The 13,556-nt window shown below is 38.6% G+C and overlaps 1 protein-coding gene across 1 annotated transcript in view; it reads left to right on the top strand.

Moving 5' to 3' along the window:
• SLC7A9 (solute carrier family 7 member 9) overlaps window positions 1–13,556 on the top strand; it is a gene marked incomplete at its 5' end in the record, with an annotated part of 32,861 nt that overhangs the window by 17,940 nt on the left and 1,365 nt on the right. Inside the window, 3 exons of the mRNA XM_079907662.1 lie at window positions 2,634–2,730; window positions 3,728–3,877; window positions 12,001–12,175. Coding sequence (XP_079763788.1) covers window positions 2,634–2,730; window positions 3,728–3,877; window positions 12,001–12,175 — 422 coding nt within the window. The remainder of the gene's footprint in view (window positions 1–2,633; window positions 2,731–3,727; window positions 3,878–12,000; window positions 12,176–13,556) is intronic.

The raw sequence follows: 13,556 nt of genomic DNA, 5'->3' as shown, positions 1-13,556 counted from the left end.
TTCCTTATTGATTTTCTGCCTGGATGATCCATCCATTGATGTAAGTGGGGTGTTTAAGTCCCCTACTATTATTGTGTTACTGTCATTTTCTCCTTTTATGTATGTTAATATTTGCTTTATATATCTAGATGCTCCTATGTTGAGTACACATTTATTTACAATTGTTATATCTTCTTGGATTTATCCCTTGATTGTTATGTAATGTCCTTGTCTCTTGTAACAGTCTTTATTTTAAAGTCTATTTTGTCTGATATAAGTATTGCTATGCAGCTTTTGTTTTGATTTCCATTTGCATAGAATACCTTCTTCCATCCACTCACTTTCAATCTGTATCTTTAGATCTGAAGTGAGTCTCTTGTAGGCAGCATATATGTGGGTCTTGTTTTTGTATCCATTCAGCCGTGTCTTTTGATTTGAGCATTTAGTCCATATACATTTAAAGCAATTATTGATATGTATGTTCTTATTGCCATTTTGTTATTCGTTTGGGGGGTGTTTTTGTAGGTCTTTTTTGTTCCTTCTTTTGTTCTCATCTCTTGTGATTAGATGACTATCTTTAGTGTTATGTTTTAATTCCTTTTTCTTTTTTATGTGTGTATCTAGTATAGATTTTTGGTTTGTATTTATGTGAAGTTTATATATAGCAAACTATATATATATGATTGTTTTAAGTTGCTGATCTCTTAATTTCAGATGCATTTAACAACCCTGCATTTGTACATTCCTCCCCTTACGATTACTGTTTTTGACGTGTTTTACATCTAATTGTTTTGTGTATTCTTTAACTGCTTATTGTGGATATAGATGGTTTTACTACTTTTGTCTTTTAACCTTCCTACTAGCTTTGTACATGGTTGATCTTCTACCTTTACTGTATATTTGCAAGGGCTTCTGTTTTTTATATCTTCTGACTGTTCTCTTTTTCAGTAGGAATGCTCCCTCTTTTGCCTTAAATTCTGATACTGATATTGCTGAATCAGCTGTCTTTAAGGCTGCTACTTTTGGTAACATGTCCCATCCCTTTTATTGTCTGCTTCTCAGTGTCATGGGCTGTGGCTTGTGTCTCTTTCAACAAACCCAACCGGAGAGTCTCCAGCTGGGCAAGTGGAATCTGATCACACTGGATGTGATTACTGCTGGATTAATTTCTAACGTATTCCTTTGTGTTTTCTTGGCTTAAAAAAATCTTACCCTGATTTATTAACCATCAACTGTCCTTTATTCCTTTTTTTTTCTTCTGCTGATGTGGATGGAAGTTATATTTCTATTCTTTTAGCAATTACCTTTAAAATTTAACATGAATACCTAGTAGAGCCTATCTCAGTTCTCTTCCCTCTCTCGCAAGGGCTCTCCCTTTCATATCATCTAGCGTATCAGCTACACCTTGTTTATAATCCCAACCAACCCTCCAAAAAAAGTCCATCATGACAGAAACAAAAAATCCAATACTTACATACATACCAAATGTGCTTTACTGCTATTTCCTTAATGTTGCTTCTTCAATCAATTCCTTCTCAGTTCAGTGCCCTCTTTGGTTGTAGATTTTTTAATAGTTTCCAACAAGGACTGAAGAACTGTAAATGTCTCACAGTTATTATCTACAAATGTATTTTGCCAGTAGTCTTGAATGATAGTTTAGCTGTGTAGTATTCTAATCTGAAAGTCAAATCAATTTTCCCTCATCACTTTGAAAGTGTTTCTCATGCCATGGCTGTTGTTCTGATTGCCCTAATTTTGTAGCTATCTTTTAAATTCAGTAGCTTAAATTTTCTTCCCTTCCACTCTAATGTTTATATCTGGGTATGTTTTTGTCTAGAACAGGATTCAGTTTGAAGGCTCAGTGTTTTTTGATTGTGTAAAGGCTCTGTGCTCTTCTTTGAATTTCTTACTCTATTCAATATACTTGAGCTTCTTCCTAGGTTTCTTCTCTTAATTTCATGTCTACATTTTCTGCTTCTCTATGCTTCATATTCAGTCTAGCTTTTACTTTTTTCACTTGTATATTTGTCTGTTGTTGATTAAATTTTTAATTAAAGTAACTTTTTGTTTCCTTAGGAATTCTCTTTAGCTCTCCTTTCCTTTTCCTTTACCATTTTAAAGATAGATAGCTTTTCAGATTCCTGAATCATCAGAAGTTCTTGGGGGGTGGACGGGGTGGCTCAGCCATTTGTTTGCATCTGCTGACTCACCCTTGATTTTCTGATTTTTTAAAAATACAGACTTTGGGTTTAGGAAGTGCAAGGCATGTCTGTGTTGGCTTCTGTCAGGTGCTCCAAGCACTGAGGTCCATAGGCCTTTGACTAGTTTTTACATTTGTTTCTTGCATAAATCTCAGTACTCAGATCAGGTACCTCCTCCTTGAAAGGGGCTCCTCAATCTCCCACTCCACCCCACCCCCACAGGTGACCCCACTGCACCAGGATGCATTCCTCTAAGATGCATTTAATCACCTCACTTACTTCTGCAAAACGCAGTCATCTCAAGAGGCTAGACTCCTACCTGAAAAGACACCAGGGTCATAACTCAGTCCCTTTCTCTGTGGCCTGGGTCGTGATGCTCAGGACACACTTGCTCGGTGATCATACAGCAGCCTTCACCCTCATCGACTGACTTCCTTATTACTGCCCTTTCAGACTTGTTTACGTTGCAGGCCGGGAAGGCCACATGCTTAAAGTGCTCTCTTATGTTAGCGTCAAGCGCCTCACTCCAGCCCCTGCCATCATCTTTTATGTAAGTATGAATTCTGCCACAAAACACCCCCTTAAGGCAGAGGGTCCCTCAGTTTGGATGATGAAGTAAACTTGATCACTAAGCTCAGTGATTTTCAAATGACCCAGGTTCCCCCAGCCCTCAGTTATATAAAGAGGTATATAAAAAAGTTCAAAACAATTCAAATAATTTACCCAACTTCTGCTCCTTGTTCTGAATTTATCCACGAAAGACACTGTTTGAATCTTCTGAGCTTGTACCCTCTACACTTCTCACATGTACATTTGTATGTTCTGAGTCCCTGGTAACAAACTGTACAAAAACCCACTAGCTTATGAGGAAGGAGAATAAGGCATTTTACAAGGTGGCTAATGACAACAGCTTCTCATTACGGTCCAGTAATTCAGAAGTCATGGGACCCTTGTGAGTTACAGGTGTTTGACATCTTCTGATTGGAATTTCTCAGTGAGGGATAGTCCTTGGCTGTATGCAACTGTTTTGGGCACCTCTGGACCATCCACACCCCAGCCTCAGGGCCAGATTCTTCCTCCCACCCCCAGAGGGAGCCCTTATTCTCTGTCAGCCTACTCCCTTTGAAGATGAGAAAAAGGACCCAGAATTACAAGGCCCTTGGAATTACAAGTCTAGGACCCTGCAGCTAACGCAGTCAAGACCAGACCTAGACAGCCTGGGTTTTATGGTGCAGGGCCCTTTCCCCCAATGAAAACTCTCTGGAAGGAAAGTTCATAATTAGGAAGCTGGTGCAATATACATACACATTTTGTTTCTCCCCTGCTTAAAAGAGCTACAAATTTTCCAAGTCCTTTCCGTCACACCTCGAAGAGCTGTCATAGCACCAGTCTGGTTTAACCCCAAATATAATGGGATACATACGAGTTTTCTTTCACATTAAAGTGTTTATCCACAGAAAAAAACGGCTTCTTCCATCTTTTGTGAAGTGATAAGGTTCATGTTTTCATGTACGAGTGACCTAAAAACTCCTTCTTCTTTCTTCTAGGGTATCATAGCGATCATTTATATCATCCCTGGTGACATAAACTCATTAGTCAATTACTTCAGTTTTGCTGCATGGCTGTTTTATGGCTTGACGATCTTTGGACTAGTTGTGATGAGGTTCACGAGGAAAGAACTGAAAAGGCCTATCAAGGTAGGTTTAGTTCCCCAGATGTCACAAGTGGCTTTGATTTTCTGAAATGAACCAGGCAGAGGTAACTATTTTAACTTCTAGGAGCATGCTTTCTATTTTCAACCTGACTCTTCTCTTGGACATCATACTTTAGAGTGGAGTTTGCTCTTCAGTTCATTTCATATTATAGATTACGATCCAGTCATTCATCTCATAATTTATTAAAGTTATCAACAATACCTGTGACCTGTCTCTCTAACCAAAGTGAGATGTCCAGTTCTGAGAGTTCCGGGACCCCTCAGGAATACACTTTCCGTCGACCGATGGGGACTTCTGATTCTGGCCCAGACCCATTCCTACGCATGCAACCACTAACGGTCCGTGTTTGCAGTCTGTTTTGGGCTCCTCCCCACCTCCCACCATGGCTGGTGTGGGTCCATATACCAACGAGGAAGAAGGATGTATTTTATTTTGATTATGTTACAGGATTTTTTGGTTTGCTTTTTTAAAAAACCTGTGCTGTTTATTCTTATGATAACAAGTGAAGATGTAAGAAAAAGGTAGGCAAGAAGAGGGCTTCAGTAACTAGTGCAAGAATAAAGATAATGTCTTTAGCTTCGGAACGTTGTTTCACAAATCTGGTTAAAAGTCTTTCTGGCACAGTAGCTTGACCATCACCAAGTTGCTGGAGTCAGAGAAGGCGTGGAGCAGCCTGCTGGCATCAGGCAGCTCCACCTCAACCGGGGCATCAGGCAGGCAAAGTCATTACGGCAGCACAGATTCTTAATCTGCGCAAAATCTCTCAAACAGAAGCAAAAAGGATTTGAGAGAAAATAATGAAGTAAGGAGACAGGAAGAAAAAAAAGAGATTAACATATGTATAACCGGAGTCCTTGAAGAAGAAAATGAAAGTAACAGAATTCTTTTTTCTTTAATTTTTAAATTTAATTTTATTTATCTTTTTATACAGCAGGTTCTTATGAGTCATCAGTTTTATACACATCAGTGTATACATGTCAATCCCAATCGCCCAATTCATCACACCACCACCACCACCTCCCCACCACTTCCCCCCCTTGGTGTCCATGCATTTGTTCTCTACATCTGTGTCTCAATTTCTGCCCTGCAAACCGGTTCATCTGTACCATTTTTCTAGGTTCCACATATATGCGTTAATATACGATATTGGTTTTTCTCTTTCTGACTTACTTCACTCTGTATGACAGTCTCTAGATCCATCCACGTCTCAACAAATGACCCAATTTCATTCCTTTTTATGGCTGAGTAATATTCCATTGTACATATGAACCACATCTTCTTTGTCCATTCGTCTGTTGATGGGCATTTAGGTTGCTTCCATGACCTGGCTATTGTAAATAGTGCTGCAATGAACATTGGGGTGCATGTGTCTTTTGGAATTGTGGTTTTCTCTGGGTATATGCCCAGTAGTGGGATTGCTGGATCATATGGTAATTCTATTTTTAGTTTTTTAAGGAACCTCCATACTGTTCTCCATAGAGGCTGTTATCAGTTTACATTCCCGCCAACAGCTTAAAAGCTATGATTCAAGAAACACTTCTTGAAGTGTGAGGGAAGGTGGGAGGGGAGACCACAAAAGGAGGGGAAACTTGAACCAACACACTGAAAGGCATACAGTGTAACTGGGAAATCCGAACTAGACTGGGCAACAAAGAAATACATCCTGATAAAACTATGGAGTTTCTTTAAAAAAAAAAAAAGGCTTTGGGTATATCCACTTCCCCTTTCCTGTCCTCCTTCACCTCAATTTGCTTATAAAGGAAAGGAAATAATACAGGCATCAGACTTCTCATCAGCTACACTTCATGCTGTAAGACTGTGGGCAACTTACTTATTTAAGATATTCAAGGGAAAAAATGTAAGTCAAGTATTTTATATCCAGTCAAATTGACCTTGAAGAATAAAGTTACCAACGAAGTAACTCAAAGCATATATTGTTACATGAGACCTAAGGAATCGCTAGAGAATGAGCTTTAGAAACCAAAAAGCCATTGGCATAAGATGAATATATTTAATTAAAGAACTAAGACTAAATGATGGGAGATAAAGATAGCAAAACAGTATATAAATATTAAGCACTGACAACATAATACAACAAAAATGGGAGAGAAAGCATATGAAAGTATGCCAGTTAAGGAAAGTATCTCAGGGAAACTGCCTTTGGATACGATTTAAAATTAGATGCTGGGGGGAAAGAGAAGAAATCCTAGCTTATTTCATTACTGCTTATTATAGATAATATCTAAAAAAGAGGAGACAAAGGTATTAATACCTACTATTTATAATGGTAACTCTCAGAACAAAAACAGTGTTTATAGATAGATATATCCAACACACATACCCACACACAAACACATCCACGAAACCATATCATAAAAGAACCTATATATAAAGACTCGAATAGGGAAACAAATGAGAATATCTTCCTGGTTGACATTTTCCCAGTAGAATGCTTATTAGGGTTTTTTGTTGTTACTGTTTTTTGCTTATTGATTTTTAACATCCCCAAACTTTATAGAATCTATGAATCTCTTAATATTCTTATTTCTAGTTGATAGTTATGGATAGTTATATGGAAAAAAAGAATATTTAAATTCCCCAAATGCAATACAATATTTTTAATACGTGTGTGAGGAAAGTTTCAAATGGCATTCCAAATCCAACACAAGTTGCAGTCGTATGGAGGCATATTGGAAAGTGTGAGGCATGTGTGTCTCAGATGTTGGGAAACATGTTATTGCATTAAAGGTAACCATTTACTAACAATCATACTAATTGGTCACCAGGATGTCATTTTTAAAGCAGTTTACTTCCAGGTATAACACATGTTGGATATATATATGCATTTACTGTTTTTTGTTATATCTGAAAACACTGGTTAGAAGTCTGGGGTTTCATGTGATACATGGTAATTTTCCCACTTAAAGGAAGTAGGCCCCGGGAAGAGTTTTCCCACAGAATGTCACTCTTTAAGGGCAGAAAACTGACAGTAAGTCGAAGGTACTTTATATAGAAATATGAAGCAATATGGAGACCAAACTTACCAGTTGTATGAATAAACCAGCTTATTCAGTTTAAATGGGTTTAAATCAGCCATTAAAAGAAAAAATTTTCAGGCAGGTTTACAGAGCTGTGAAAAATGCAAAGTAAAAGGATAGGCAAAGAAAAATCAAGCAAATGAAAATACGTAGAAAACAGGGGTTGTGATCTTATCAGACAAGCACTCAGGCCCGAAACACAAGACAAAGACCATTTAGTAATGCAAAAGGCTAAAATTCACAATAAAGAGATAACAGTTATGAAAACCCATTCACCACACCACACAGTAATTACTTTTACAAAACAAACTATAGGAAATACAAGGAGAAACAGACACACACACTAATAGGAGACTTTAAAACATCTCTCTGAGAACAAGACAGATCCAGGCACATCACTAGTAAAAGTGACTGCAGATCTATAAAAACATAACAAGGTATATCTTAGAGATTCATTTCAAATTCTGAATCCCCCAAATAGCAAACATAGTGCATATGGGACAGGTCTGACCACTGACAATCTTTAATACCACAAAGAAAAACCCTGATTAAAAAAATCAGAAATGGGGCTTCCCTGGTGGCGCAGTGGTTGGGAATCTGCCTGCCAATGCAGGGGCCACGGGTTCAAGCCCCGGTCCGGGAAGATCCCACATGCTGTGGAGCAACTAAGCCCATGCACCCCAACTACTGAGCCTGTGCTCTAGAGCCCATGAGCCACAATAGTGAGCCCACGTGCCACAACTACTAAGGCCCACCGCGCCTAGAGCCCGTGCTCTGCAACAAGAGAAACCACCACAATAAGAAGCCCGTGCACTGCAACAAAGAGCAGCCCCTGCTCGCCGCAACCAGAGAAAGCCCACGTGCACCCACGAAGACCCAACGCAGCCTAAAACAATAAATAATAAAAAATAAGTACATTTATTTTTTTAAAAATCAGAAATGATACAGATCACATTCTCTGACTATAATGCAATAAAACAGGAAATTAATTTTAAAAATTAAACATTTTGGTCCAAAAGGAAATAGGAAATGAAAGTACATAAATTCCTAAAAGTAACAATAATGAAAACAAGACGTATAATCTATGATCGGCACTTTAAGGAAGTTCCACTACACTACTTATATCAACAAAAACGAAAACAAATTAAATAGGCAACTCAAAGGGCACGAGAAAGAACAACAAAGAAAACCAAAAGGATACAGAAGGAATTAATAAACATAAAGAAAGCACTTAACTGGATTATATGATTTTTAGAATTTCACCATGAATTCGGATTCTGCTGGGGTTAGTTTTAGTAAACTATATTTTCCTAGAAAACTGTCCATTTCATCTAGGTGTTTGAATTTATTTGTATAGAGTTGTACAAAATAGTTTATGATTTAAAAAAAAACCTTCCTGTGTTCTGGAGATTATTTCTCCATTTTTTTTTCTTATTTTTGTGTTTATGCTTTCTCTCTTTTTTTTTTAAGGTAAGCTACAGGATGTTTTATTGATTTTTCAAATTATTTTTATGGACTATAACACTGATACCAAACCTTGCAAAGATAGCACAAAAAAGGGGAGAAGAGAAAATCACAGACCAATCTCACTTTTGAACATTGATATAAAAATCTTAAATAAGATATTTTAACAAATAGAATCCAATTCTATTAAAAACATATCATGACTAAGTCAAGTCTGTGCAAGGGTGGCTAAAGATTAGAATGAACTGGATTTATTTAACTCATGGGGACATAATTCATCATATTAATATACCTATGGTAAAACCCCCTATAATCACCTCCCACAGTTGCCAAAAACCACCAGATAAAATTCAACATACATTAGTGATAAAAACACAAATAGGAATTTATAACCTTTTCCTTGGCATGATCGCACACACAAACACGCCCTATGGCAAAAAAGCAATTTTAATTGGTAAGGTAACACTAGAAAGATCTCTGCCAAGATGAAGACAAAAATGCCTTCCTGGGCTTCCCTGGTGGCGCAGTGGTTGAGAGTCCGCCTGCCGATGCAGGGGATGGCGGGTTCGTGCCCCGGTCTGGGAGGATACCACGGCCGCGGAGCGGCTGGGCCTGTGAGCCATGGCCGCTGAGCCTGCGCGTCCGGAGCCTATGCTCTGCAACGGGAGAGGCCACAGCAGTGAGAGGCCCGCGTACCGCAGAAAAAAAAAAAAAAAGCCTTCCTTCTATTTCTGCTGTCAGCTAACACTGTTCTGAAGATATCAGCAAGGCAATTAAACAAGAGAAAGCAATGTGGAGCATAAGAATTAGAAAAGACTTTCAAAAGTCTAACTTTCTCCTTTCAAAGAAAATAAAACTGTACATCTGGAAAACCCAAAAGGATCAAAGAAAACACTATAAGAAAATATAGTGAAGTAATATGACATGAAACTAACACACTGTAATCAATAGCCTTCATTTATAAAACGATATCCAGTTAAAAGATAATGGAAGAGAACAACTCATCCCCAAACCAAAAAACACCTAGCCATAAACTTAACAAGAGGTTAGACATCACAGTAGAAAAGTAAAATTCTCCTGAAAGACAGAAAAGGTAACTTGAACAAAAGGAAATCCATCATGTTCTTGGATAGGGAAACTCAGCATCATTAATTTAGATGTTTAATGAGATCGCAATAAAAAACACCATCTAACTTTTTTTCCTGGAGTTCGACAAGTTGATTATAAAGTTCATATTGAAGAACAAACTAGTCAAAATAGCCAGGGAAAATCTAAAAATAAGAAAAATATTAAAATATAGGTTCTAAAATTGAGACACAGATGTAGAGAACAAACCAAGGGGGGAGAGTGGCGGGGTGGGGGTGGAGGGTGGTGGCTGGTGGTGGTGGGATGAACTGGGAGATTGGGATTGACACGTATACACTAATATGTATAAAATGGATAACTAATAAGAACCTGCTGTATAAAAAGTTCAGAAATTCAAAAAAATATATAGATTCTAAAATTTAGATATCATGGTGCTGATACATGAAGAAAATATAAATTGCTTTGTAATTCAAGAATGAAGAAAACCTCTCCCATGACTCAAAATCAAGGAGTAATTTTTTAAAAAGGGGCAACTCTAACCACCCCAAAATAAAAATGAATGCATTCAAAAAGAGAGAAGTTTAAAACACATATACATAAAATATCGGGGAAAATATTTGCAATAATATCACAAAAAAAGGATAAATATCCCTAATTTAAAGTTACTAAAATTGAGATGGGAGTTACTAACAATTGAAATGGACAAAAGATATAAATGGACACAAGAAAATAAATCGACAGTTCAATGAAAAAATGCAACGACACTTAAACATGAACCAAATGAACCCCAGCAAACTCAATTTTATTTCTTATAAGAGAAGGCACACCAAAATTCTAACGAGATACCATTCCTTGCCTATCAGATGGGCAGAAATCCCAAAGTTTGGCCACACTCCATTGGAGAGGCTATGGGGAAACAGCCTTCTCAAACACTGCTAGTGGAATACAAATGGTATGGCCACTACAGAGGGAAACCTGGCAATATCCAGCAGTATTACATATGCATTTACCTTTAGACCCAGCCATCCTGTTTGGAGGTAATCCATCCCTAAGTGAAGTCGACAAAAATATGAAATATACATAAGCTTACTTGTTGCATTAATTGGTAATAGAAAAAGGTTCAACACAACCCAAATGTCAATTGATGGGAGACTGGTTGCATAAGTTTTGGTACATCCGCAAAGTAGAGTGGTATGCAGCAGTAAAAAAATGGATGAGTAATTTTACACAGTACTATGACTCTCTGGAATATATTAATGGAAAAAAGCAAGGCGCAAAACTGTTTTATGCATTTGCTCCCTTTTATGTAAGAGGAGTGCAAGATGAACATGTGTATGTACATTTGTGCATATATGTGTGTTTATTCTGAAAGAGAAATAATGGAAGAATAAAGCAAAATCAAGAAAAAATTTATAATATGAAAAAAATCAAATAAAAAAGGGAAAAAGCAAAAACCTAAAAAACTAGAAACAAATGGAGATAAAGAAACCTTACTCTGTAACAAGTAGATGACATAACCACACAGAAAACATAATCACTAGAACTGATATTAAGGTGCAAGACTTTGAATGCATCTGCTTTGTGGCTTATACTGTGCAGTTAAAAAGAACTGCAAAAAAATCTTAAACTTCATACTACTTCTTACAGTGGTAGTATTGGTACAGTTATTTTGAAGTTTATTATAGGCACATTGTAGGATAAATTAAGTAATTATGTGAAAGCCATTGAGAAGATTTTCAGAAGCATAAGGAAAGAAGGCATAAGTCTAGAGAAAGTAAGGAAAAAAGTGCAATCTTACATTTGAACGGAAACTATCAGTGGAAATTTATGAATTTTTTTCCCTTCTTGAAAAAAAATTTTTTTCTTTGTCCTTATAAAAGAACACTGAGTACTCCCAACCACCCAGATTACGGTTTCTAAATGCCATTTCCTACCAAACGCCCTGGAGAAATGGGTGAATCCAGATCCGCTGGGACTGGATTCCTCTCCAGCCCCTGAATCCACTGATGGACTTTAGGGATTCAAAAGTGCGACAGTCAGACCTTAAGTGCCTCATGATGTGTTACAAGAGGAAGTGCACTGCTCCAGCTACAAAGTATTCTTGCCTCCACAGCTAACTACTGGTTTACAGGAAACAAGAGGGACAGAGGAGCAAGTTATCAGGCAAAGCTAGAATGAAGATACTGTATAGGATAAACCATCCAATTCCTACGAATTAATGACAAGATAAAGAGAGGAGCGAACAAACATGTTAAAAACAAAGTCGTCATCAGTTAGAGATGTATAACGCGTATTTTACAGGTAAAATGACACGATGGCATTTTCTTTACAGTCTAGGGAAAAAAAAAGATGAACTAAGGTTGGCAATTTTACTTACAAATGATTGAAACTGGAGGAGGGGTACATGGAGTTCATTATATTCTTCTTTCTGTCAAGTGTTTTGTTTTGAATGAAAAGTTTCAAAAAGGAAATGAATGCACATGGCCAAACCATGACACCACTCTGTTTTGCCTACAGGTGCCCATTTTCATCCCCATCTTGGTGACTCTCTTATCCGTGTTTTTGGTGTTGGCCCCAATCATCAGCCAGCCTGCATGGGAGTATCTCTACTGTGTGTTATTTATGCTGAGCGGCCTTATATTTTATTTCCTTTTTGTCTACTATAAGTTTGGATGGGCTCAGAAGATCTCAAGTAAGTATCAACTGAGGGACTGCTTTGCTGTTAGTAAAGTGACACAGGCCCGACATCCTGTAGTCTCATCTGTCCCGATTCTACCAGGACCTTCTTAGCACAGGGTCTTGCTCAGCTAACAAATTTCATCTCCTCTTTGGGAGGAGGCATGACCTGTTCTCCTCAGTGTGACACCTCTGGGGTCCACCTGTGGCCTCTTCCTTTGTTCCCATCAATTCCTGTAACAAGCAGGAAAAGGAAGCACCGTTTTTTTTTCTTTTTTTCAAATGTAACATACACATAACATAAATCTTGACCATTTTTAAGTGTACGGGTCAGTAGTGACAATACATATTCACATTATCGTGCATCCCACACCCGAAGCACTGCCTCCTTGTGCTTGATACCCGGACATCATCTGGGAGTCTCAGCAGCATCCCAGAGAAACCCAAAATGCGAGAGCTGGGACGAGGGCCTGAGCCGTCCAACACCAAGGCCACGGCTCTTGCTTTTCACTCAGCAGTAATGATTTGTTGTGTATTTTAGGCAAGTTGTTTAAAAGTTTAGCTGTATTAGCCATTTTCATTTTGAAAAAGCAAGCGGTGACGGCAGAGTACATCAGAGCACCCTGAAGTACACCCAAGGGTGTGTGATATTCTACACGGCGCAGCCAGCTGCAAGGAACGCCATTCACAAAAGCCTGCCAGGCTCCCGAGCCCCTCACCAGACCAACAGTGGTCCACAGCCTTGCCTGGTCTCCCTCACCCTAAACATGAGCTCCCCAGAGGCAGGAACTGGGCTGTGTACAATTTCATCCTGCATCTGTACAGCAGCCACGTAGTACCTGAGTAAATGTGATGAAAAATCTGCCTTCAGCTCGTTCTCACCAGGGAAGTACAGTCATTCCTCAGGCACCCCATGTGGTTTTTTATTTAGATGCATACAACTTAGGGAGACATACAAGGTAGCAAAGAGCAAAACCCAACTGCAAGTGGGGGAAGCTGGCCCTGAGACTCCATTTAGACTGAGCCGCCAGCGACGGGGATGCCTGCCTCCACTCCCTCTGCCTGTGTGTCCCCACCTGTGAAACTGGTACCACCTCTCACCTGACAGCGGTGTTGTAAGAGACAGAGAATCTGTTTCACGTTCGTTACCAAAGGGACAGCAAAACCAAAATACGGCTTTATTATTTCCCAAAGACTTTTCCCCTTTCTCGAAATAGCTCCCCCTACCCCTAACCTCTTTACGCTGATCTAAGCCCGAAGCTGAGAGGGGTTGCAGGGACACTACTATAGAAACGAAAGAAAAGGTATATTACTACCTGAAAAACAGCCACTTTTTCCCATGCCTCTGAAAATGGACTTGCATTTGATCATACTGACAGGAATCTACCTAGGATGAC

Source organism: Stenella coeruleoalba (assembly GCF_951394435.1).
Source record: "Stenella coeruleoalba genome assembly, chromosome: 20".
Lineage (NCBI taxonomy): Eukaryota > Metazoa > Chordata > Mammalia > Artiodactyla > Delphinidae > Stenella > Stenella coeruleoalba.
The sequence above is the reverse complement of the archived record's forward strand: the minus strand, read 5'-3'. Positions and strand labels throughout refer to the sequence as shown.